The sequence below is a fragment of the Filicampus tigris genome, chromosome 11 (genome assembly GCF_054856515.1).
Source record: "Filicampus tigris isolate MCC_2025a chromosome 11, RoL_Ftig_1.0, whole genome shotgun sequence".
NCBI lineage: Eukaryota > Metazoa > Chordata > Actinopteri > Syngnathiformes > Syngnathidae > Filicampus > Filicampus tigris.
The window spans coordinates 11,690,660-11,714,660 of record NC_141227.1 but is presented as its reverse complement, the minus strand read 5'-3'; the positions used below and the strand labels follow the sequence as shown (position 1 = coordinate 11,714,660).

Sequence of the window (24,001 nt, the reverse complement as noted above, 5' to 3'; positions counted from 1 at the left end):
CATTTAAGTCAGTCAGCACATTATCCATTGGGGCTATTGCACATGCTAATGTCAAATCATATGTCTGTGAATACTGTCTTTTCTGTGAACAAATAATCACTTTGTTATCGCAGCAGACATGAAAAGAGTCCAATGTAAAATTTAACAACTTGTTCTCTTGAGAGATTAATTGGAAAGAATTTAAAAAACGTAAGCGGTTTACTTGAATTCAGGAAATCTGAACATTTTCAGTTAACAGTAATGTAATGGGGATTTTATCAAATTAATAGGAATAGCATAAATGTTATTTTTCTTCATGTTCAATGAAATATCTTGGTTTAAATGAGCCTATACCCGTTCATCTATTTTTTCTTCCGCTTATCCAGGGTTCGGGTCACGCGGGCGGCAACTTTAGCCCAGGCTCCCCAGCCACTTCAACCAGCTCTTTTGGGGGAATTGGCCGTGATGTGACACGCATGCGCACAAAACACGCCGAGTGACGCGCAGCAAAAAAATAAATCACGCGGGGCAGTGTTTACTGAAGTTATTATGGTCTCGCGTGTATCATCTCATATCGCTCTTCGGTCTCCTTATTTAAGGCACTAATTAAAGATTACCTTCTTTAACTCATATCTATTTGTCTTTTCACAGTACAGCCATTCAATCCCAGGAATGTATTTATATTCATATTTATTTTTTTCAAAATTTTTTTCAAAATTTTTCAAACGTTAAGGTAAAAGAGGGCTTAAAAATGTCTAGCAGTTAAGAGGATTTTTTTTCCGTCAAAAAAATAACTTTAAATAAAATACTCTGTAACATTAAACATTTAGAATGAATATAATGTATTGTTGGCGCGACGTTATAATTTGAATCACACGCCATCTAGTGTTTGCTTGTTCTCCTGTGCTACTGCTTCTCACATTCACAAAACATGCATGTTATTGTATTTATTTATTTTATTTTTAATCCCCGAATTGTCCATAGGCGTGAATTTGAGTGTGATTGGTTGTTGTGCCCTGCGATTGACTGCGTGGTGACCGGTCCAGGAATGGTTAAGATATTGTCATGCACTATTCCCCTAATCGTTTCTAAATAATTTATACAGACTAATATATGCGTAAATAAACAAATAAACAAATAATACATAAATACATAAAAATAAAAAGACTAAAGACTTACAACTAAAACCGTGAGAGTGAAACACCTTTTTCTTTCAACACTAGAGAGCAGCAATGACTTGAATATGAAAAGTATTTCAATTCACAGTAAGTATTCATTTAACTCACACTTCTCAGCCTGTTAGTCTCATTTATCCATCCATTGTCTGAACCGCTTTATCCTCACGAGGGTCTCGGGCAATGCAATAGTTTGTTACATTAGTATTCCCTCCACCACTTTTCCAAAGTGCAATTGTTTCAACGGTGGCTAATTGTTGATTTTTATTTATTTATATATTCATTTATTTTACTCACTTATGTCTATATTTGTTTTATACAATACACAACTTTATTTATGAGCGCTAAAAAAATAAAATAAAATAAATAATAGTCCCTTGTATTGTCCCCTAACTTAAAGTTATAAGTAAAAACAACACAGCAAACAACGTGCTTGCTTTGTTGTGCTAACATTATTGCCATAAATAATTCAAGTCAATAATTTATATTTTAAAGTTGTTCCAACTTCAATGACTGTTTTACTGTTTTGATACACAAAGTTCTGTTTTTCAGTGGGTACTGGAAATGGTTCACCATTACCATGTCATGGAAAGTCCATTAGCCTTAGAGATACATTTGTGATGGCATCAGCTTTTTGATGCACTAATCACCAGAATAAGCCAAGAAGAAAAAGATTAGGGAAGCATATAGATTGATGGGAGGTGACTTTTGCCCTCTTGCAGGAGCAAGTGCCGTGCTGTCTGCTGGAGCCTAATCACAGGTCAAAGTCTGCTTCCAGTAAGAGCCGAGTGTTGTTGTACTCGCTCACTCGCAAAGTTCCTCTCACCCTGTTGACAACACGTCTGACATTCTTACAACCATGCTGCTCCGGACTGTTACTCTTCTGCTGCTCCTCTGTGTGTCCGCTGGTGTGTGTGCCACTCTGGGTCACTACCAATCTTCAGCACAGGAGGAGGAGGCTCCTGCTGTGGATCCACAAAACACTGCTGCAAAAGACGTCAAGCTGCTCAAAGACCAGAACCAAGACCTCTCTGAAGTATTACCAAACAAAACTTCTGAAGCAGCTGAAGGGCCGGGAGAAAGCAGCCAAGATGGGGAAACCCAGCCTCAAGTTAAGGCTGAAGAAGAGATGGGGGAAAGCAACGAGATCGAGCCAGTCCAGATGAATATTTCCACACCACTTGACCAAAACAGCAGTAGCTGGAGCCTCATGTCAATTAGAAACAGTTTCCAAACGATGCACAGCTACTTTGACTCCCTGGTGGAGCTGGCGGGGGGCCACAATGGCGTGTGTCAGTACCGCTGCAGATATGGTGAGTATCTTGTCATACACACACGCCTAATGTTTGGTCAATGAAATGAATGTCTTCCTTTCTTAACACTCACTAAAACGATGGTTGGTACACCCCTCGTGCGGATTTCCTGATACAGCACAATCCAGCAAACTTGGGATGATGGATGGATGTAGAAGGTTACGTAACAGAGACAGGTTTTCTCTCAGTGGTACATCTTATCTCTTAAAAGAACAACTTTGACATGCACATGGAGGGCTTGTGACATTACTCTGTCCAAATTGAGATTTACAAGTATCTCTGCAATGTAACAAAGAAACACCTGTCACTACTACATTTCATTTTTAATACCACTTATTTTATAACCCTAAACCTTTAATCTTGTCTGGCCAAATTCATATGGGATGGACTTCAGCGCACCAGTGACACTCGAATAGTGAGGATGAGGTATCGAAGAAGGATGGATCTCACCACTATTCTTCACTTCCATTTGATACTTCTTTCACCTTTTTTTTTAATCAACATCATTAATTTTGCCCTTATTGAAAACATTGTGAACCATTTATATTCATTCTAGCTGAATTGTATGATCGCTGTATAATATATTTTATCTGATTAAATGTTCGACGTTTAAAAGCAATTAAAAACAAATTAATGACATTTGTTTAAAGTACAAAAATAAAAGAAAGCTTACTAAAGTTAATAAAAGGACGTACAGTGCACGCATGAGAAAAAAATAATAGTTTTGAATCTAGACTTAAAACATAACTGTACAACAACAACAAGTGAAAACACACACTTGGGGCTGACTTCACTTCTGTTGGCATTCTATTTGTATGCAGCATAAAAGCTGTTCAATTGCGTACGTGTAGCTAACGTTACCTTCCATCTCTCTTCAGGAGAACGTCCTCAGCCTCGTCCTGGTTACAAGCACCAAGAGCCCAATGGCTGCAGCTCTTCCATGGTGGGATTCCAGGTGGATGTTGCTCCCGGTGGCCTGTTCATGGCACCAAACAGCCGAAACGCGCAGTTAGAGTTGCTCTTGTACCCACCACAAAATGGACCGGCATAAACACAAGTGTTTCTCCTGTGCCAGATTGATCTGGGCATCCCAGCCATGACTGAGTGCTGTAACCAGCTTGATTTGTGCTACGACAACTGTGGCATCAACAAGTACGACTGTGACACCAAGTTCCGCTCTTGTCTTCATGACATTTGCTCTGACCTCAAGAGGAGTCTGGGCTTTGTGTCCAAAGTACAAGGTGAGACAAAGACAAGACCCTCCTCACATTCATCTAATCACATCCAATACATGCATCACATATTTTGCCATTACAAAGAGAATAATTCAGTTTTGACGCACAACCTATAGTTATATTTAAATACATAAAGACCACACTTTAACAAAGAACATGGATGATGAAAGGATTCAGTCATCTTAAGAGTCAACACTACACAATATATATATATATATATATATATATATATATATATATATATATATATATATATATACACAACTATCAATATACAGTATATACAATACGATAAATACAACTATCCATAATTACTTTATTAAAAATACGTTGCTTGTGGCTCTCCCGTCTCGTAGCCTGCGAGTCAATGGCGGATGCCTTGTACAACACAGTGTGGACACTTGGATGCCGGCCCTACATGAACAGCCAGAGGGCAGCATGTGTATGTGATGGAGAAGAGAGGGATGAACTGTGACACTGAACGCCCTGCACACGTTTTTCATGGAGAGAGAGAGAAAAAAAAAGACATTTTTGCACATGTGATATTTCAGAGCATGGAAGAGAGACACTGTATAACAGAAGCCAAATTGCCCCATTAAAGGCCCAAATAACGCAATTCAATGACATTCACTATTTAGGGATCGCAACAAATAATTTATGATGAAACGTGTTTCTGCTCTTCGTATTGCTTTCATTTTCAGGCCAATTCTTAGGCCTGTATAACTCCATTAACATGTATTTCTTCAAGACTCCAAACAAAGGAAGTGTGTTGTGGACATAAAACACTTAACAGGCTAATTGCGCTCAGGATGTGAGTCAGTGTAAGTTATTTGCTATTTATGAATGTAAGAGGAACTGCTCCTCTCATATACACTCACCAGACACAGTATTAGGTGTGATGCGATATACATTAGTCTCATCTAATATCAAATTTCATTTTACAATAATACTAAAAGTAATAATAATCACCTAATTTAATCTATACCTACAACAATAACCATTGTTAAAGGAACACCTCTTTGTGTCAATCAATCTTAGCGTGCATAGAAAAAGACATTTTCGATACAGCTGTAGAAATATATCACATTCTCTGTATGTCATTATGTGTACCTAATGTTGTTTGTTACTGGTGAATGTACAGTAATGCAGCAGTTGTTTCTTTGCACTGTATATTCAGTGACGGCGCAGAATAAAACTGCTTTGACAAAAGCCGCTCACTCATTCTTGAACATGAGAAAAAGCATATTTGACATTGTACTATACTTGTTCCAAATAAACTCATGTCTTCATGTTGCAGCTGCTTTAGATGAGGCACTGTGACCACAGTGAGGACTTCATATACAGTAAATGTCACTTACTATAATGTCCGCAAATTGTGCTGTCAGCAAAGAGGCACAGATGGACTGAGTTTAATTCACTTTCCACCAAGCAGTCTTCGGTTCAGCTCACAGTGTAACATGGAAACCATCAACGATGCTTTGTATTTCCATTACAAGAAGCGTAAGAAGGATGGCAATGACTGTGTCATCTATTTAAATGTTTGACCTTATACCCACCAATGAATTGAGCAAGGAAGAGGAACCTAACTGCACAGTGTGTAATGCTGATGTCAGCAGCTATATTTTCTACAACGACAAGCCTTGGTGCTGCACCACTGCAGTTGGTGTTTGCGCAAAAGTGCTATGGTTGGTTATTCCTTCACTGCACTGAGAAAGATGTACGAATGTAAGACATTGTCAGCTATTATACTGTTCATCCACATATTCTCAGATTTTTCTTTTAAACTATCCTCTGTTATTGACAGGAAAAACGCACATATTTTCTGGTTTTGTGCTCAGGTCAAAGCCATGTCTAATGCTTTTGTGGCACCTTGTAGGATTTTAGCACCAAAGAACGGTGTTGAAGTGTGTGGAGGAGCTTAATGGGAAGTCAACCCATACATACTTTTTCAAGAATATGTTCTATGCAAGCTCACTCGTTGAAACAAGGCATTCTGATAAATATTGTGTTTGTGGAATAAGAGTTAATCCACTTGTTTTTAGACATCTCAGGGGGCGGCCATTTTGTCACTTCTGTCGCCTGAAAATGAGATCACAACTACTCAGGGCTCAGGTAACAATCAATCACGTGAATTAAGTGTAAATTGGTTGTTAAGTAACATGAAAAATGGATTGATTAACAACAGAATGATAGCAATTTACTTTTGATCTAATAAACAGAAGTATAACTTTCACTGAAACAATTGAAACTTATTAGTATGAATTAGTTTAAATTTACCTTGGAGCATCACCTAATTTGAATACAACAGAGGGAAACCTTTGAATCAGTGTGTGAGATGGAAGACTGGACCCTCAGAAGCTAGGGTTGAGGGGGGGATAATTTTTGTTTGTTTTTTTCTGTGATAAATCTACACACTCCAAAATTGTTGCTGCACCGCCCCTGTTGTTTTTCTGATGGGGCAAGTCAAGCTACTTGATGACAAGCAGGGGCGGAGCTACGTGGTGGCCAGTGGTGGCCGCGGACAGGAAAAGGCTTCCACAAAGCTCACAATGATGCAATAATAGGGATCACATAATATCGTCAATATCGTGATATCACGATATTAAAATTGACACGCTATATCGTCGTCGTCATGTCATGATATTAATCGCAGAAAATATGTTTAAAAGCCCAAGTTGTTTTCCATTTCTGCAGTTCCAGCAACCTCTGGTGGCTAGTTTATTAATGCAGTTTAATTTGATGCCACCTATTTTTAAGACCCACGCAAATCACCAGGAGGAGCCCATGACTGGCCAAGCCTATTTCTTTGTGAATGCTGTTTTTATTGCGAGCTTTTTATACATTGCCAACTTTCCCACAATACCGTGATTGTTATCGTATCGTGAGGTTCATATCGTGATATTATCGTATCGTGACATTTGGATTTCGTGACATCGTTATGCAATAATATTTTCTTCAGCACAGTTCAGAGTCAAATTCAATAATTTAGCTGCGTAATATTAACCTGCAAGCATCAAACACATTTGGTCCAGTGGCAGTACATAACCTACCCCTTGACAATCAGCTTCATTCATCAACCAAGATTGTCAAAACTTGGCTCATTAAAAGAAGGCTATAGCGATTAGCTCTTGAGTTTTCTAAGTTAAGTTGCTTGTCTTCATGATAATGTGAATTTGAGAGCTGTGGTCTGAAGTGGAAATACATTGCTGCAAACAAAGCTCTTCATCAAATACATTTTACTGTGAAACATGTTTTCATTGGTTGTTCAACCGCACAGTTTTTATATTACACGATGTAGAACACAAAGACAACCTTCAAACAAACACTTTTCTTACACATCTGGCTGGTCAATCAAATGTCTGTGATTGGAACATCTGTGGAAATTGAATCCGACTGGCTGCTGGGTTCGGGCAGTATGAAGATGGGACCCCCACTCAACGTGTGCTGACGCTCAGATGAGGCAGCACGACGGACACGCCCCCGACAGGGCTGAGTGCAGCGAGAATCTCCCAGGCTGCACACCAACACATGACAGTGGAGAAAGACCTGCTGCAAGCACACAAGATACAAATGCTGTCATCAGGGATCATCATCATCATCATCATCATCATCATCAACATCATCATTATCAGATATAATAAATGCTCTTTGTATTGCACATTCGTTGATCTACAGAAAAGAAATGTAAAAAGAAAATACATAAAATGAATTACAATTATAAAATGATCCGAAACAACGAGTAATTAACATAAAGATGTCTAATAGTCACTGTCAACTATCCAAACAACATACTGTCACGCAAACCTAAGCCCACACAATCTCTCTATAGCCAGCTGGCTCCCAGCAGCCTGCTTTACTCACCCGATTCTCCTTGCCAATGAACTTGAAGACAGGGACCTGGTAGTGCCTGGAGAGCTGGTCCTTGGATGAGTACTGAGTAACCGTTTCATCCGAGATACACCTGCTCACAAGACACTGAGGTAAAGTCTGCAGGGATGACCACTGTGTCACATATACAGTACAACCATCCATTCTTTCCCGCACTTATCCACATTAGACTTGCGGGTGTGCGGTAGCATATCCCAGCTGCCTTTGAAAGCACCATTGTATTATCCATCCATCCATCCATCCATCCATTCATCCATCCATCCATCCATCCATCCATTATCTTCCGCTTATCCGAGGCCGGGTTGCGGAGGCAGCAGCTTCAGCAGGGAAGCCCAGACTTCCCTCTCCCCAGCAATGTCATCCAGCTCTTCCGGAGGGATCCCAAGGTGTTCCCAGGCGAGCCGGGAGACATAGTCTCTCCAGCGTGTTCTGGGTCGTCCTCGGGGTCTCCTGCCGGTGGGACATGCCCGGAACACCTCACCAGGGAGGCGTCCAGGAGGCATCCTAATCAGATGCCCGAGCCACCTCAATTGGCTCCTCTCAACGTGGAGGAGCAGCGGCTCGACTCTGAGTCTCTCCCGGATGGCCGAACTTCTCACCCTCTCTCTAAGGGAGAGCCCGGACACCCTGCGTTTGAAAACCCATTTTGGCCGCTTGTATCCGAGATCTTGTTTTTTTGGTCATGACCCACAGCCCATGACCATAGGTGAGAGTAGGAACGTAGACCGACCGGTAAATTGAGAGCTTCGCCTTTCGGCTGAGCTCCTTCTTCACCACGACAGACCGATACAGGGTCCGCATCACAGCAGACGCTGCACCGATCCGCCTGTCGATCTCCCGTTCCATCCTACCCTCACTCGCGAACAAGACCCCAAGATACTTGAACTCCTCCACTTGAGGCAGAATCCCACTCCCGACCCGGAGAGGGCACGCCACCCTTTTCCACCATTGTATTAGTAAAACTATTTTATCGGCATTCCTCACTTTTAATTTAATGAAGTATTGATTATGTGTATGTTTATGGAATGGTTTTTATTTGCCTTCTTGTCATTTTATGTCGTTGTAAAGCACTTTGAATAGCCTCATGTGCAAATTGTGCTCTATATAAATAAAAGTGCCTTGAAACTTGCCTTGCCTTAAAAAGTTGACCTGGCAGTCTTCTTGTGTCTTCTCAAAAGATCATCAGCAGCCAGAGTCAGTCGTGTCTGACATTTGATGAGACGCATGAGGTTCACTGTCCTATAACTGTCAATCATTTGATTCCCACGGCAGCAGACGCACCTGATCTGGCAAGCCACGATGCTGCGGGACCAAATGAATTTCTTTCACAAATAAAATTGTATTAAAGAGTAGAATGAATGTAGCAGTCACGCTTCTTTAAAGGTTATGTGAGTTCATGTACTGTAATCTTTGCATATATTAAAAAAAAATGTTTTGCAGACACTATGATGGGTTTCCATTCCATTCCATGTGTACTCGGCCTGATGGATAGCCAGATGGAATGCTTTGTTTTTCTCCAGGGGCACAGATTGTTAGCTAAAAGAAAGATTACCACTTTTTCTAATCATGATTTATTTGTCTTATCTGAGCTAGAGCATCGAGTCAATTAGTGGGCTGACACAGTTGCAAACAACAATTATTGTCCCATTGTTGCTTTTGTGTAGGGTGATGTGGGCGTGCGTGATGTACTTTATTGTATTTTATATTCTCCCTGTTTATTTCAAAACTTGTGCACCAGCAAGAAAGGTGCGACATCACAAAGAGTGGGAGAGAGTGTTCAACTGTTCTTTTTTTAACTCCCTTCTTTTCTCACATTCTGGACACAAAAGGCAGAGCTAGTATGTTATATGACAGCACTGTTATTAACAAGCTTAGGCACTTAAAGGTTTGCTAAATTTGTTTTTTTTCCCCATGTTTTACTGGCAACAAGTCCTTGTATAAAAATACAATTAAAGTTGTTATTTGTCAGTGCGCATTTATTTGCTCAACTTGTTCCAGACATTTTTTAGAGGTAATTTGTTTGACTTAAACCACCTCTTAATAGCACCGCTATCAAATAAACAGTAATTAAAGAGACCAATGATACGATACAAAAATGCAATACTGGGCTGTACGAAATTCAGAATTTAATTGAGAATGACCACTAAATTCCAATACACACATTCCAATTCATTTCTTGAATTTGAAATAAGGCGGCAAACAGAAAGCAGAACGGCTCATTTTTGTCATAGTTTAGTATGTAACATCGGCCAGCACTACTGATTCTCAACGTCCTGGGGTGAAATCTAATTGTAAAAAAGATCAGAAAAAATCTAACATCCATGCACACGTATACCACTTGAAGCAATGCAGCCAAATGAAACACTATGAAATAAAGGGAAAAGGCTGTTGGGGAAAAAAAATAATTCAATTTCCTGAAAGAAATATTACAATTTAGGTTGTAAATGTCTCCCACCCCCACAAAATTGTTACTTAAATTGTTTTCTCCGGGTCCTCCGGTTTCCTCCCACATTCCAAAAACATGCATTGTAAGTTGATTGGACTGTATAAATTTCCCCTAGGTGTGATTGTGAGTGCGGATGTTTGTCTCTGTGTGCCCTGCGATTGGCTGGCAACCAATTCAGGGTGTCCCCCGCCTACTGCCCGAAGACAGCTGGGATAGGCTCCAGCACGCCTCGCGACCCTTGTGAGGATAAGCGGTATCGATAATGGATGGATGGATGACTTTTGATGGTGAAAAAGTATTGATTTTCCTTATTTCTTTAAAATCTGCAGATTTTGATCTGTGCTGTTTTCAAATTTGTGCAGCACCTGACTTTTAAAGTTATTCGACTCTGAGACAACTCACCCGTCTTTTATGAGGTAATACTTGAGGGCCTGGTCAGCTTTGGGCCCTGGCGTTGCATAGCAGCTCTCTACCAGGGCAGAGAGGCCTTCCACTCTCTCTTTGGGCTCTACCCCGAAGAAGAGCGAGTCATGAAGATGCAGATGAGGCGACGCATGGTATATCTCAGAGAACCCTGCGTTCTTGAAGAGCTCCAGCGAGAAGGGGAAGACTCCCTCGCTGTGGCCGGCCAGCTCCAAGGCTGAGCCGCGCTGACTTGCCTGGTATCCATCGGACACTTGGTAATCCCTGGGGAACTCACAGGTGATTGGCACCACTAACTTACTGGTGCGTACTATCACGTCCCTGCTGCTTCCTGGACTGGCCCGGGGAAGGCCTGTCACCAGGTTGGTTGCCACTATCTTGTCATCCGTCACCTGCGAGGGAGGTGTCGACATTAGTATGAAGCACACAGATGAAACTACAAAGTGTGACTGACCTCTACAGCAGTGCCACACGTTTTGAGGCTGAAGTTGAGGTTGATGTGCGTGCCATTGGAGATACCGCGGCATGACGAGTTGGAAAGAAAGAGGTCCAATCCTCCAACAATGTCCTTTGGTACTGATACTGTAATGCAACTGGGGTTGCACTCCACTGGAACTGCAATGCACGTATTCACATTAGCGGGGGATCTAAACTCCCAAATGTTTTTTTTTGCATTTATAAGTTGTATGTGGCAGCGCTAGTCAAAACATGGTGCTCTGATTAATATTTCGCTCGGGGAATAAGAATTAAACAGAATAATTTAAATAAATTAAATGCGAACATAAGGTGACATACCAACTTCAATGATGATAGCAACTTATAACTTGTCGTTACTGAATATTTTACTGAATATTTACTAAATCTATTCTAAATTTAATGGTTGTTCTTTTTAGAAAACAAAGCGGGCAGGAATGGCTGATACACATCACATTCTTCTGAATTCTCACTCTCGTGAGTGCGAAAAGACATAAATGGTGTAAAGCTAAATAAGATTTTTTTTAAATTTCAGAATAAATACTTTGTAGCAAAACAAACTGCTATAAACATATTTGATAAAGAACATATACAGTACTACTTAGAATATTGCTCAAAGTTTTGACATCTTGGGTTTAGTTCCTTAGATCCCAAAATCAGAGCTTAACTTAGTTTTAAATAAGAAGAATTTAGTTTTATGTGAGTTGCATCGCCATCTAGTGGTTGTAATATCTGCCTCACAGTTCTGAGGTTCAGAGTTCAAATCTTGGCTGCAGCCTCCCTGTGTGGAGTTGACATGTTCTCATTGTTCTTGCGTGGGTTTTCTCTGGGTACTCTGACTTCCTCCCACAATCCGAAAACATTTTTCTTCGATTAATTGAAGATTAAATTCTCCATAGGTGTGACTGTGATTGTGCCCTGTGCTGATGTCATCATCATTGTTGTTACAACAATAACAGTAATCATGATTTCTATCATTATTATTATTATTATTATTATTATTATTACACACCCATACCCAGACATGTGTGTGTATCATGGCTCAGCTGCAGCCCTCTAGGACAGTGACACCGGTAGGAGTCGTGCAGCGATGAGCAGCCATGGCTGCAGCCTCCATTGTTGACATGGCAGCCTGCCATCTCTACAAGACACACACATGACAGCAGAAAAAGCAGAAAGAAGAAAAGAAAGCTCGTCCAAATGTCACAAAATTTCAAAATGGCCAATGCAGAGAATCCAGAGTCCAGTCCAGTACCTCGACAGTTGAGCCCGGCCTCATCCAGCACTCGGCCCGGACTGCACTCACACCGTCTGGATCCTTTGGTGTTGACGCAGACCTCTGCACAGCCACCGTTGGCCTTCTCACACTCATTCACATCTGACAATAACACACACGTACACCTGGGTCAACACAGCACATGGCTTTTAATTGACTTGAGTGCTGGCGGCACCAGATGAATCACCTACAGGGATGAGGATGACAAATTCCTTTCAAGGCGGACTTTATAATAGTGAAGGGACAAGTAACAATAAAGATGGATGAAAGAAGGCATTTATTAGGGGAGAATGAGGTCACGATCATCTACCCGGCATGGCTCAGTGGTAGAGTGGTCGTTTCCCAACCCGGAGGTTGTGGGATCGATCCCCGGCCATTGTGACCATGTCGAAGTATCCTCGAGCAAGATTCTGGACCTCCAGTTGCTCCTGATGCTGTGTCATCAGTAGGTAGATGAGGTACAGTGTAAAACGCTTTGAGTACCCAGGGTAGAAAAGTGCTATGTAAGTGACAGCCCATTTACCCTTCAATCGTTTACCAGTCAAAACATTAGGTACACTTGTCCTGTGCAAAGAAACAGTACAGAAATACAAAGGTTTTTTTTTTTAATAAGCTGCAATGTTTGAAATAGCTCACAGTATAAGTGCAGTACTATCTTACACCACTGTAAAGTGTATCCTGAGTGATTAGTGATCGATTACTACTCCAGGTATAAACCGGCGTTCAAAAACACATTGCAGTATATTTTTAATATATCAGCTAATATACAAACTGGGATGAATATATCCTAAGTGTTAGTTCTGTTGTTATTCTTGTCTCATGATTTCCTGTAGCAAATCTTGTCTCCTGCACTCTTCCTTCCTGTCGGTTAATCTCACCCATGCATGTTTGTCTGTCTGGTCCCAGAACGGTTCCAGCAGCACAGCGACATTCCGACTCCGGACACCTCTGACCAGCACATGGAACGTCATCACAGATGTCATAGAAATCTGTGGCACATGAACATGACAATTCACTCGTAACGGAAAAGGTCAGCGAGGGGATGCATCGGAGGTTCGACTCACGACCGCAGTAGACATGGAAGCAAACCGAAGGTCTGGGAAGGCGGTAGACAAAGTAACCCCCAGTGCAGGCTTTCACGTCCACGCTGGCATTCCATTGGCAGCAGTCGTCTCCAAAGCTGGCGCACGCTGGCAGAGTGACGATGCCGTCCTCTAGCTGAGGGTGGCTGCCCTTAAGCCAGACTGGAGCGTGGGTGCCGCAGTGGTTCTCCGAGATGCAGAAGGTGGGCATGGCGTCCCCTGCCATTCCCGTGAAGCGATACCACTCCCCGGACATGTGGCTATCACAGAGAGGACTCCCGGAGGACCGGTTGATGTGATACTCCGTGTTCCTCCATGGTTCATTCAGACTGATGTAGGCAGAACACGGATCCAGGGCTGAGGGCAAACATAATAGATGATAAAAAAGATAATTGTAAAACAATAATAACTTGGATTTATGAGCCACCTTTTCTGCAAGCCAAGGACACTATAATATTATGTCTGAGTGATTAAGATGATGACTTTATAAGAATATTGGATTTGGATTGTAGTTTGAAGTTGAGGCACTCTAATGTCTTGGAAAATTCTTCCCAAAGAATGGGGTGTGACCAATAGGGACAGATTTCCACAGGACAACGTAATTGTGTTAACTTTCAAAGCTTAGGTATAAACATATCAAACAGCATTTAAAGTGGAAGTCACATCAAAAATGGTCTTTACAATAATGTGTTCTGTGCGTTCCCATTCTAAACAAGGTATTCTGATTAATATTGTGTTTGTGGGATATGAATTACGCAGCAAAGTCTACTCGTTTTTGTCCATCTCAGTCGGCGGCCATTTTGTCTTGTATTGCCACTTCCTGTTGGCTGACAATGACATCACAGTGCCTAAGGGCTTAGCTTGCGAACATCACGACCAAACACAGAAAACGGGTGAGCAATTGGTCATTACCTGAGAACTGAAAGGAGTACTCAAAGAGAAACACACTTTCGTTGTAGGAGACCCTCATGAAAAAGCTATGTCGAGAGTAGTAATAAGTTAAATAAGGAAAGCTACATTAATCATGGCACCCACATATCAAATGAATATATGCAGTGGAAGACAAACTAAGATGACGAGAGTAGACAACCTTGATTTGCCACATTTTTATTCATTTTTCTCTCAATTTGAAAGGGATGTTTTTTTGTTGTATTTTTTTGATGTAATTGACCTCAAAAACTCAATTTTACCCCAGGACAATCTGATATCACAATCTTGCATCAATTCATTGCTCAAAAAGGTCCACATTGGGAAATCAGCCGTTACTGATGCCATCTGGCGCACTCTGATACACCATGCCGACCAACTCAGTGGTGTTTTTATAATACTACTTCAGATGTGTTTTGATCGTGGACACTGGACAGAGCCTAAATGGCATTGTTGAAGTATGCTCCCATATAATTGGGGTTCAAGTGGAGAGACGTCAGCTCCCATTGGGAGTAACAGAACAGAGAATACTAATATGTTGTTGCCACAGAATTTACACAGATGCCTTCCAGCCAGCGTTACTGTGCGCCCCGATGAGGACTAACAGATACTCACAGTCTTTCATTCCTTATCCCATTAGGCTGCTCAACACTAGAACCACTCTTTTTTTGAATGAATTACTTTGGTTTTATTGCATTGTTTTGTTCTTATTTCATTGTTCTTATCTATGCACTTCTCAAAAGTGGTCCTGTAAAGTATTTGCCATGTCCTTTACAATGTTATTTATTATGTGTTTGTCTGTTGAGGTTGAATGTGCACGTGGGCCTGGGATCTGGAAATGGATAGTCCGCACCCTGATCGAAAAAGTCGTCTGAATCTCGAGCACATGTGCCGTGATAGACTCCTGAATGAAGGTTGTCATTAAAGCAAAAGGTGCTTCTGTAAAGTAATATAGAGATTGCACATGCATGCAATCAGTTTGTTCCACAGTCATATTTTTCCAGACTCAAGCACATTCTATTGGTAATCGGTCACATTTGACTAAAAATCTAAATCAAAATCATAAAATCCGGTTTTTTTTTTTTTTTTTTTTTAACGGTTCACCATTGTAGTTGATTTAAGGTGTGCTTGAATCCTTATTTATGCGGTGCCAAATCACAGCAGAAGTTATCTCAAGGCGAAACTGCCTGCTTCCTAACAGAACAGAACCATGACTCCATGGGGGGGCCACCATCTGCCACAAACAGTTGGGCTGAGCTAGAGACACAGGATAAGAGAGGTAGTAAGGATATTATCGCACATAACAATAGCTGCAAATAATAGCAATATATATGAAACTGATAATACTTCTGATGGTATTAACAGTGAAAAACCTGTTGTTGAATCAGCTCCGGAAAGTTAACGAGATGAGATAAATATGCTTAGTGGATGTTTAGAGATAAAATGTGGGAGGAACAAAAGCCATTTGAGGACAATCAACAGAATGAGCAATTGACGGTCGTTCTCTTCTTGTGTAATTAAGATGCAAAAGGGGCAAAACCAGAGGGACGTGACGGCATTTTATTATTGCTGCTGGCTTTCCATTTAGTTAAATTGATACATAAAAGTTTATGGTAACATTAACAACAAACTGCGCTAAAGTCCACAGAATTTGCCACAGTTCCTGGAAAAAAAATACAATACTTATGAGACTGGGATTTCAAATGATAAAAACACCAAACATCAGGTACGATCTTACAGAATTCATTACAACAGCTGAACAAACAAAAAATCTGCCTTCACCAAGATGATCATGCTCTGCTGTCTTGACAAGGTCAGAAAGTTATTAACTTGTTATTGTTACAGTACTACACTGCATCATACAAAGAGCTGTTTCTAATACTTTGCTGATCTCATTTCGTGTCAATGCTCTTCTACAACACCGCAAACAACACCAGTAATGATGCTGCAAATTTGAAGACGCTGAATGTCACTTAGTAAACGCTATGTGGACAAAAGCATCACAATCAGTTTATATCAATAAATAAAGACTAGACCCCAACCCCCACGCAGATTTTCCTGAATGTACGATTGCTAAATCCAATCACATAACAATGCAGACATTTTTATACTCACTGGCAGCTGCGACTTGGAAAGCTTCTTGTAGCAGAACAGTAACCCAAAAAATCATTATGTTGGGAAAATGAAATTGCACCAACAGGTCAGTATGGAGTAGCACTTATTGTTCATCCATTGGCGAAGTCTGCTTTTAACAGGCGCCTCTTATCTGTTCGTGCGTGACTGTCATGGCTCACCTTGACCTCCTATTTGCCCAATCACAAATAACACCTTCCCATTGTTTCACACGATATGTCCCTCCCAACCATTCACAACCTCAATTTCCTTTAGCTGTAAATAAAGGTAATTTGTACAATGGTGTAGCAGCATTAGACTTACCCAACCAGTCAGTGTTGCGTTAAAGGAGCTCGAAGGCTTGAACAGTTACCATTGAGACCTGTGCAGGAGCTTCCAATTCAAGATAATAATCGTTTTTAGGAGGGGCAATCGGAGACATACTGTAATTCAGGATTACCTTTCAGATGCAACTGAAACACTTCACACTCGCACTACTGAAACACTCACACACACACACCATTCAACACACACACACATGCACACTTACACTCATGGATTTTTCATTAGTTTGTTTTTATTTTGTTTTGACTTTTGTTTTTTTAAATTCAGTTAGTTTTAATTCGTTTTTAGAACAGGTTTGTCAGTTTTTACTTTTGAGAATGCTTTCTTTTAGTTTACTTTTTATTAGATTTAGTATTAGTTTTAGTTTATTAATTCAAAAGTATTAATTTCGTTTTTTTATATAAGACGTATTTGTGGCAATGCAAGATTTAAAAAAAAAGTCAGACTTGTATCATTTAGGCAGAACGTTACAAAGTATAGACCTAAGTACAGTAAATAAAGTCAATTACAATTAGAAGTGTTCGACCTTCCTTTCTCAGAATAACAGAGTAACAGAATAAATACACTTATAATCAACCCCAAAAGCAATTTTGAAAGGAAGCGACAAAAACGAAATAAAAAAAACATAGAATATTTTTGCTGTAATTACTGTTATCGCTTTTCAAAAGCACACCAATTTTAATTCAATTCATTAACAAAAATATTCCTTTTCAATTTTAGTTTGTTTTGTTCAGTTTTGTCAATTATAACCTTGGTGGAGACCCACACACACGCTAGAGAAATGGTGTAGTATGCTGAAATGTGCATTTCAGTATTGTGTGTGAGTGTTTCCCTACAGTGTATGAGTGTGTCAATAGTGTTTGTTTCAGTCGTGTATAGGAGCTTTTCTGTATATGAAAGAGTTTTAGTAGTGTATGAGAGTGAAGGAAAATCTGTGCGTGTGAGTGTCTGAGTTTCAGTAGCGTGGATGACAGCGTTTTAGTTGTCATACTTTGCCATACAGATCTCTGACAAGACGAGAAGAAACCAGATGCTTCGCAAACATTCCTTTAGCAACAAGCAGAGAGGTTAGTTAAGGTTTGCGTTTTCAGTTTCTTATATGTAATTAAATCAATGAAGACATTAATTCAAGTTGCTCTTTAACACTAATGAGGTGGAAAATGCCATGCTTTTCTGTTGGGACTACTCCTGGAAATAAGACATTGATTTCCTTCTTGGCTCAGGCAAGTTTAATCAGCTTTGTACACTTCACTATGGACACAGAGAATGCATTGCAGCCTAATATTCGACTCAAGCAACAACTGGTGCAACTATGCAATTTATTGACAGCCAGCACAAAGCTGTGTAAACAATTCACCTTAAAGAAAAAAAATAAACTGTTACAATATGTTTGTATATGTGTGCAGAACAGAGTACGTTTGTTTTCAGTTGAATTTTACAAGGCGTATACACATATTTTTTTGTTTGTTTTTGTTTTATATATCTTTGGGCAGCTAGATGGCTGATAGACTCTAGTACCCGATTCAGTTTTAGACAACATAAGATTTGTTGCTTTTACTATGTATTTTTAAAACACATTCCCAGTGCGTAAGAACACAGTTTTTGTCACATCTATCTCACAGGATGTGCAAAGGAAGAGCCCGAGTCAGTCAAGGTCTTGTAAACATTGGAGACATGGTTCATCAATCTAAGGTAGCAGACAAAAATAAAACGGACAAAAGAGACAGCGGACCACAAGCTCCAAAACCTGGATATGGATTTTATTGATAATTGAATTACATTTCTCTTTTATACATATTTCATAAATGATACATGATTTTACACATTCTTTTTTTCGTTGTTGCCAATATTACAGCATCATGTTAACAGAAACATAAAGTCCAGAAAGAAAATAATACAAATAAAAAAAATCAGAGGTCAGAATGGAGTACAAGGTCATTTCACTCGAATATGCTTCACTCTTTTAAACATATTGTAAGTGCACACCAGAATTTCAAAAACACACATTCAAGACAGAAGAGTAATTTGGACAACAAAAGTGGGGGTGAGGACGACAGGAGTGGGATGTATTCGGAGGCGTTTCCCTCCAAAAGCTACCACGTGGCACCTGACATTTTCCTTAAGAATCAGAAGCAGGACGCTAGGAAGTGAGGTCAGCAGTCAAAGAGCCTCTTTACCGGCGCACCAAGGATGGACTTTTTTTTTTTTTCCATTCTGGGAGGACAAATGCAATTCAGTAAAGAAAATGGATGTGGTTGAGGTGTGATGGAGAGCAGCTGATCGGCGAGGATCACGTTCAGCAGAACTAATTCTAAACACGCCGGCCGGTCCAATGCTAGAATCTCTACTAACAACGTTCTTAAATTATCTTTACCTTTTTTTTTTTTTTAATCTTTTGTATACATCTTTTTTGTTTGTTTTTACAGAATTTCCCATGTAAACATACATTCATGCAACACCCTCTTTATATAAAGGTCTCTATATTTAATTTATTCCGATTTTTAAAACACATGGGGGGTCCGGGATAAGTAAATGAGGGACGGTGTGATTGAACCCCCGAAAAAAGAGCAAATGAGTAAAGTGAGGACAAAGATCACCTCCAACAAGGAAACAACTTCACTGTGTGTGCAACAGGAAAATCATTGTAAACCAGTGACGGATATGAATGGGATGAGGGTGGAAGGGATTTATCACTATTGACAAGCTGCAATGGTGGCAAAGGATTCACATCAGCGCTAATCTGATGGTTCACTCAACCATCAACACATCCATTCAACGAATGTTTTTTCACTTAAAGCATTCCAAGGTAACGGATATGTCTAGGAAAAGGCCATCAATTAAGTTTTACCCAATTGCTTCCTTGTCAACACTGTTAAAATCCTTAATCATCCCAAAAGGCACCTTATCCCCTAGAGCGAACACATGTGTTCACGCACGCACACACACGATAAACAGATTAGACCAAATTTGTACGGGTAACACCTTAATTGGATCTAAACACAAGCATTTTAATGGGAAATTTTGAGTTAAACAGCAGGATCTGCTCATAGGATTAAGTCAACGGTGGGTTCACACACATTTTCATACGCGCGCACAGACACAGGATGTGATGGCATGACAATATCGACACTGCGCTCCCACTCAGCGGGAATGAACGATGTTTGTTCAAAGAGGGGGGTTAAGAGAAAAAAAAAGAATGAGTTTAGACCTTTCTGTACAAAGGAGTATTGCGGCCATTGAGAGAAAAGTAAAAAAGGAACATGAGAAAAATGTTGTAAAACAAAAGTTGTAATGCAATTTTACAGTTGGGGAAATGTCAACATTTCCACATAAATGGAAATGTCTGAGACCAACAGTCTTGAGACCTTTCATGAAATAAATCATCAAATGTATTTTTACAACTTTAGTCTAATAAAATTTAGGGTTTTTTTGCAAAATCACAACCTTTTTCTCATAAACATGATGTGTATATATATATACACACACACATATATATATATACATATATATATACACACATATATATATATATATACACACATATATATACATATATATATACATATATACACACACACATATATATACACACATATATATATATATACACACATACATACACATATACATATATATACACATATATACATGTATATGTGTATACATATATACACATATATATATACATACACACATATATATACACACATATATATATATATACACACATACATACACATATACATATATATACACATATATACATGTATATGTGTATACATATATACACATATATATATACATACACACATATATATATATATATATATATACATACACACACACACACACACATATATATATATATATATATATATACATACACACATATATATACATATATATATACACATATACATATATATACATATACACATATATATACATGTGGTGAGAGAGACAGAGCGAGCGAGAGCGAGAGCGAGAGCGAGAGCGCGCGCGAGAGAGAGAGATTTCTTTTCTTTTCTGCATGGTCCTAATACTCCCTTGTATTTTTGGAGACATTGACAAACTGGTCAGAGGGAGGGCCACCAATCCTCACTCAAAGACAACCATATGGAAAAGGTGGGTTTGCCTTAAACGTACAGTATGGCTTCTATAATCATAGACTTGACCGATCAGGGGATGACAGAGTGCCTTATACACCACAAGCTATATGAGACAAAGAACAGTTTCCATTAGAGTAGAAAATGACTATGGCGTGCCTACACATTCACAAACTTCTACTGAGGGCGTACCACAGCATGCAGTTTACCCTGCCTTGTCATGGAGGGAGCAGGGAGGGGGAATCGCAACAGTGGGGAGAGAAAGCTCACAATCAGGCTTTTATTTCATTTCGCCTCATGAGTGGAAATTCACGTGTTCAACCCAAATTGGGGGATGTGATGACGCTTCAAAAAGACATTTCAGAGAGAATTCCCCATTTGGAGTGCTTACAGGAGTCTGACAGCCAATTCGGACTTGTTCTAGTGGAACATTGGAGTTAAAGAAATAATATATTTAATGCTTTTTGACAACATATGACAACATGATGATCCGATATGGCGTGGCAGACGCAGTAACATTTTAACATGAGCTCCTCTCCCCACTGGCAAACTAGCATCTGGTCATTTAGTTTATTTGATTGTATACATATAGATTTATTTTTATATTCATTTCATAACAAATATACTATGGCTTTCAAAATAAAAAGTGCCAAAATATTTTTTTTTTTTGGAATAAAAGAACACACAGTGATGTTGTTGTCGGTAGTATTCTCATACTTGCGCAGGCTGGGCTGGCCGGGAAGAGGAAACGGGTTTCTAAACGGACTCCTATCAAAGGTCACGTTGAGGAAGGATGGCGGTCCGTCAACCTGGAGGAGGCGTGGCCAGAGTGTGAAGAGGCAGCAGAGTTCAGCCACAGGAAGACGGCGTCTCTTTGAGCCTTGCTTGTAAACGTATTTAATGTGTGGGATAGAGACGCTCCTCAGAACCTCCTCAGGCCAGTGTGTGCGTGTGCGTGTGTGTGTGCAGTCAACTCACTAAATGGCAAATGTTGGTTCTGCCTGCATGTGACACACACATACACACACACACACACAAATAGTACACCGAAATAACTTCCCCTGTGCTGGAGGGTCAGGTTGTAGTATTTCCTGTTTGCCCCCTCAGGTTCACCGCAGGCTGTCCTTTCAGAGGCTAAACCAAGTAGCCAAGTAGCAAGTTTAACTCCACCATCACTGTGAGTTATTTTCAGCTCATTCCCTCTTGTGATTTTCAGTTGCAATTCCACACAGTTGGTTCAGTCAGGGAATCAAAAAGCGGAAAAAAGGGGTCGAAACTCCCAACTTGAAGAGGGGGGGGGATGCAGGAGAGATGTCGAGGAGGGCAGGTTTCATATAAGGCGGGGGGGGGGGGGGGGGGGAGGGGGGTTGTTGGGTGGTTGGTGTTGGCGGGTGGCTAGGGATAGAAAAGAGAATGCCGGGAGAAGAGGGAGGCGTTACTCTTCCCATCAATCTTTACCAGCATTGAGCTGTTGAACTGGGAGCTGAAGCTGTAGCGGATCCCTAAGTCGTTTCAGATCCAACTCCACCTGGAGGACAGGTAAGAAGTGAGACAAAAGCAAAGTGCTTGTACAGTGGATAAAAACGTCTCCACACCCCTGTTCAAATGCCAAGTCTTTGCGATATAAAAAGATGTGAACCCCTCCCCCCCAATTGTCAACAAAGTAAAATTCTATTAAAGTTTTACAATACATTTTTCTCAGGCTTATTTTTAACCTGGTATTATCAAGCCAATGAACTTCAATTTCTTATGTTATTAATTTTCTTTTCACTTGATTATAACTTAGTTTCTCAAGAAAGCTTTACTTTTGAAAACCTCAGAAAATACATTAAAGTGGAAGTCAACGCAAACATATTTTTTTCAAGAGCATGCTCCCAGCAGGCCCACTAGTTGAAACACGCCATTCTGATTAATTTTGCGTTTGTGGAATATGAGTTTAAGCAGCAAAATGCACTCGTTTTTAGCCATCTCTGGGGGCGTCCATTTTGTCTTCTGTCGACTGAAAATGACATCACAACTGCTTACAACGACCAATCGCGACTGACCTGTTTTCTGAATCTGAGCCGTGATTGGTTGTTGTGAGCAGTTGTGATGTCATTTTCAGTCGACAGAAGACAAAATGGACGCCCCCAGAGATGTGCAGCACGAGTGCATTCTGCTACTTAACTTATATTCCGCAAACGCAAAATTAATCAGAATGCCGTGTTTCATCTGGTGGGCCTGCTGGGAACATATTCTTGAAAAATATATTTTTGGGTTGACTTCCGCTTTAACACATGATTGTAAAGGAGTGTATACATGTTGCTCGCACTGATGGGCTAACCTAAATGGTGCATAGATATGAAACAGAAAGCAGGTACTGTCTGAACTACAAAAAAAGGTTATTCGTGAGGAAAATGGTCATACCACTTTCGATCGGATCCAATCGATTCTTAAAACTTGAAGCCCAACCCACGCTCCCATAGTACAAGTCGTCTTATTTTTGTTGAATACGCTGCAGTAGGTTGACTCAGGGCTGGCCAGTGGCATAAAAAGTTAATGCAGCGTAGCACGCATTGCAACACAGGAATTACTATGATTTAGGTTACAATAATACCTGAAAAAGTTTTGAAATCACATATCTTGGTCTATTTATCTTGAACAGGGGCGTGTAGACTTTTTACATCCACTGCTCTGTATTGCAAATACAAGCATAAAAACGTTTTGACAACCAATTGTACCTCAGAGATGTCCTCTTTGAGCTTGTTATACTTCTCAATGTCAAAGCGTGTCCTTTTCACCCCCTTGTGGAGGAAGAGCAGATACTGTCGGTCTCTGGCGTCGGGGTACACGTACTCCTGCAGGTGACAAAGAGACGCACATTTTGTAAGCACCAATTTATCAGACGTTCTTTGTGATGCTCCGCCTGACAGATCAGATTAGGGTTATTGAAATAGCTTGGGTAGAGGTGAATTATGAATACTGAGTAAAGGGCAACACTGTCAGCATGTCAGCTTTTCAATTGGGCAAAACTTGTATAATTTGGCCAGAACGTTACGAAGACGCTCTGGCGAGTTTGCAGCAATACTGCAAATGCTGTCTTTTTAACGTGTCCTCTACTTAACCTGAAGGAATCAATGGGTTCACATTTTGGAGGAATTCTAAGTGTTCTCACAAAAATAATGTCAAATTTCATTTCATCAGCGAAGCGAACATTTTTTCCTCTGTGACCAAGAGCGTT

General features: G+C 40.2%; 3 protein-coding genes across 5 annotated transcripts in view; 1 reads left to right on the top strand and 2 right to left on the bottom strand.

Moving 5' to 3' along the window:
- The first annotated feature begins 1,949 nt into the window (after positions 1-1,949).
- Positions 1,950-4,649, top strand: pla2g12b (phospholipase A2, group XIIB). The gene is made up of 4 exons (XM_086045024.1): positions 1,950-2,467; positions 3,346-3,422; positions 3,543-3,708; positions 4,059-4,649. The coding sequence occupies exons 1-4, from the start codon at positions 2,014-2,016 to the stop codon at positions 4,175-4,177; spliced, it is 816 nt and encodes a 271-aa protein (XP_085901150.1). The 5' UTR covers positions 1,950-2,013; the 3' UTR covers positions 4,178-4,649.
- A 1,896-nt stretch (positions 4,650-6,545) lies between these two features.
- On the bottom strand, positions 6,546-16,425 carry oit3 (oncoprotein induced transcript 3). 2 transcript variants are annotated; one of them, XM_086045274.1, is made up of 9 exons: positions 16,334-16,425; positions 13,274-13,648; positions 13,088-13,198; positions 12,189-12,311; positions 11,952-12,074; positions 10,914-11,074; positions 10,439-10,851; positions 7,564-7,663; positions 6,546-7,251 (listed from the first exon to the last, which is right to left on the bottom strand). In XM_086045274.1, exons 1-9 carry the CDS (start codon positions 16,386-16,388, stop codon positions 7,054-7,056), a joined length of 1,659 nt encoding a protein of 552 aa, XP_085901400.1. In that variant the 5' UTR covers positions 16,389-16,425; the 3' UTR covers positions 6,546-7,053. The 2 variants fall into 2 exon arrangements, with proteins under 2 accessions (XP_085901400.1, XP_085901401.1); XM_086045275.1 differs by having other exon boundaries at positions 6,546-7,248.
- Positions 16,426-18,414: 1,989 nt separating this feature from the next.
- The window catches only part of mcu (mitochondrial calcium uniporter), a 53,794-nt gene continuing 48,207 nt past the window's right edge, over positions 18,415-24,001 (bottom strand). For both annotated transcript variants that reach the window (XM_086045803.1, XM_086045804.1), the window contains exons 8-9: positions 23,502-23,618; positions 18,415-22,309 (exon numbers count right to left, since the gene is read on the bottom strand). In XM_086045803.1, coding sequence (XP_085901929.1) covers positions 22,229-22,309; positions 23,502-23,618 — 198 coding nt within the window. In that variant the 3' untranslated portion in view covers positions 18,415-22,228. The remainder of the gene's footprint in view (positions 22,310-23,501; positions 23,619-24,001) is intronic.

Bases quoted from the DNA above. Each gene is read 5' to 3' on its own strand.
- oit3 (XM_086045274.1), bottom strand. From the start codon at position 16,388: ATGATTTTTTGGGTTACTGTTCTGCTACAAGAAGCTTTCCAAGTCGCA. The intron at 13,199-13,273 runs GTGAGTCGAACC...CATGTGCCACAG, and splicing joins CTTCCATGTCTACTGCGGTC to ATTTCTATGACATCTGTGAT. The intron at 10,852-10,913 runs GTCAGTCACACT...CCTCCCTCGCAG, and splicing joins CGTGTGGCACTGCTGTAGAG to GTGACGGATGACAAGATAGT.
- pla2g12b (XM_086045024.1), top strand. From the start codon at position 2,014: ATGCTGCTCCGGACTGTTACTCTTCTGCTGCTCCTCTGTGTGTCCGCT. The intron at 2,468-3,345 runs GTGAGTATCTTG...ATCTCTCTTCAG, and splicing joins TCAGTACCGCTGCAGATATG to GAGAACGTCCTCAGCCTCGT. The intron at 3,423-3,542 runs GTGGATGTTGCT...CTCCTGTGCCAG, and splicing joins CTTCCATGGTGGGATTCCAG to ATTGATCTGGGCATCCCAGC.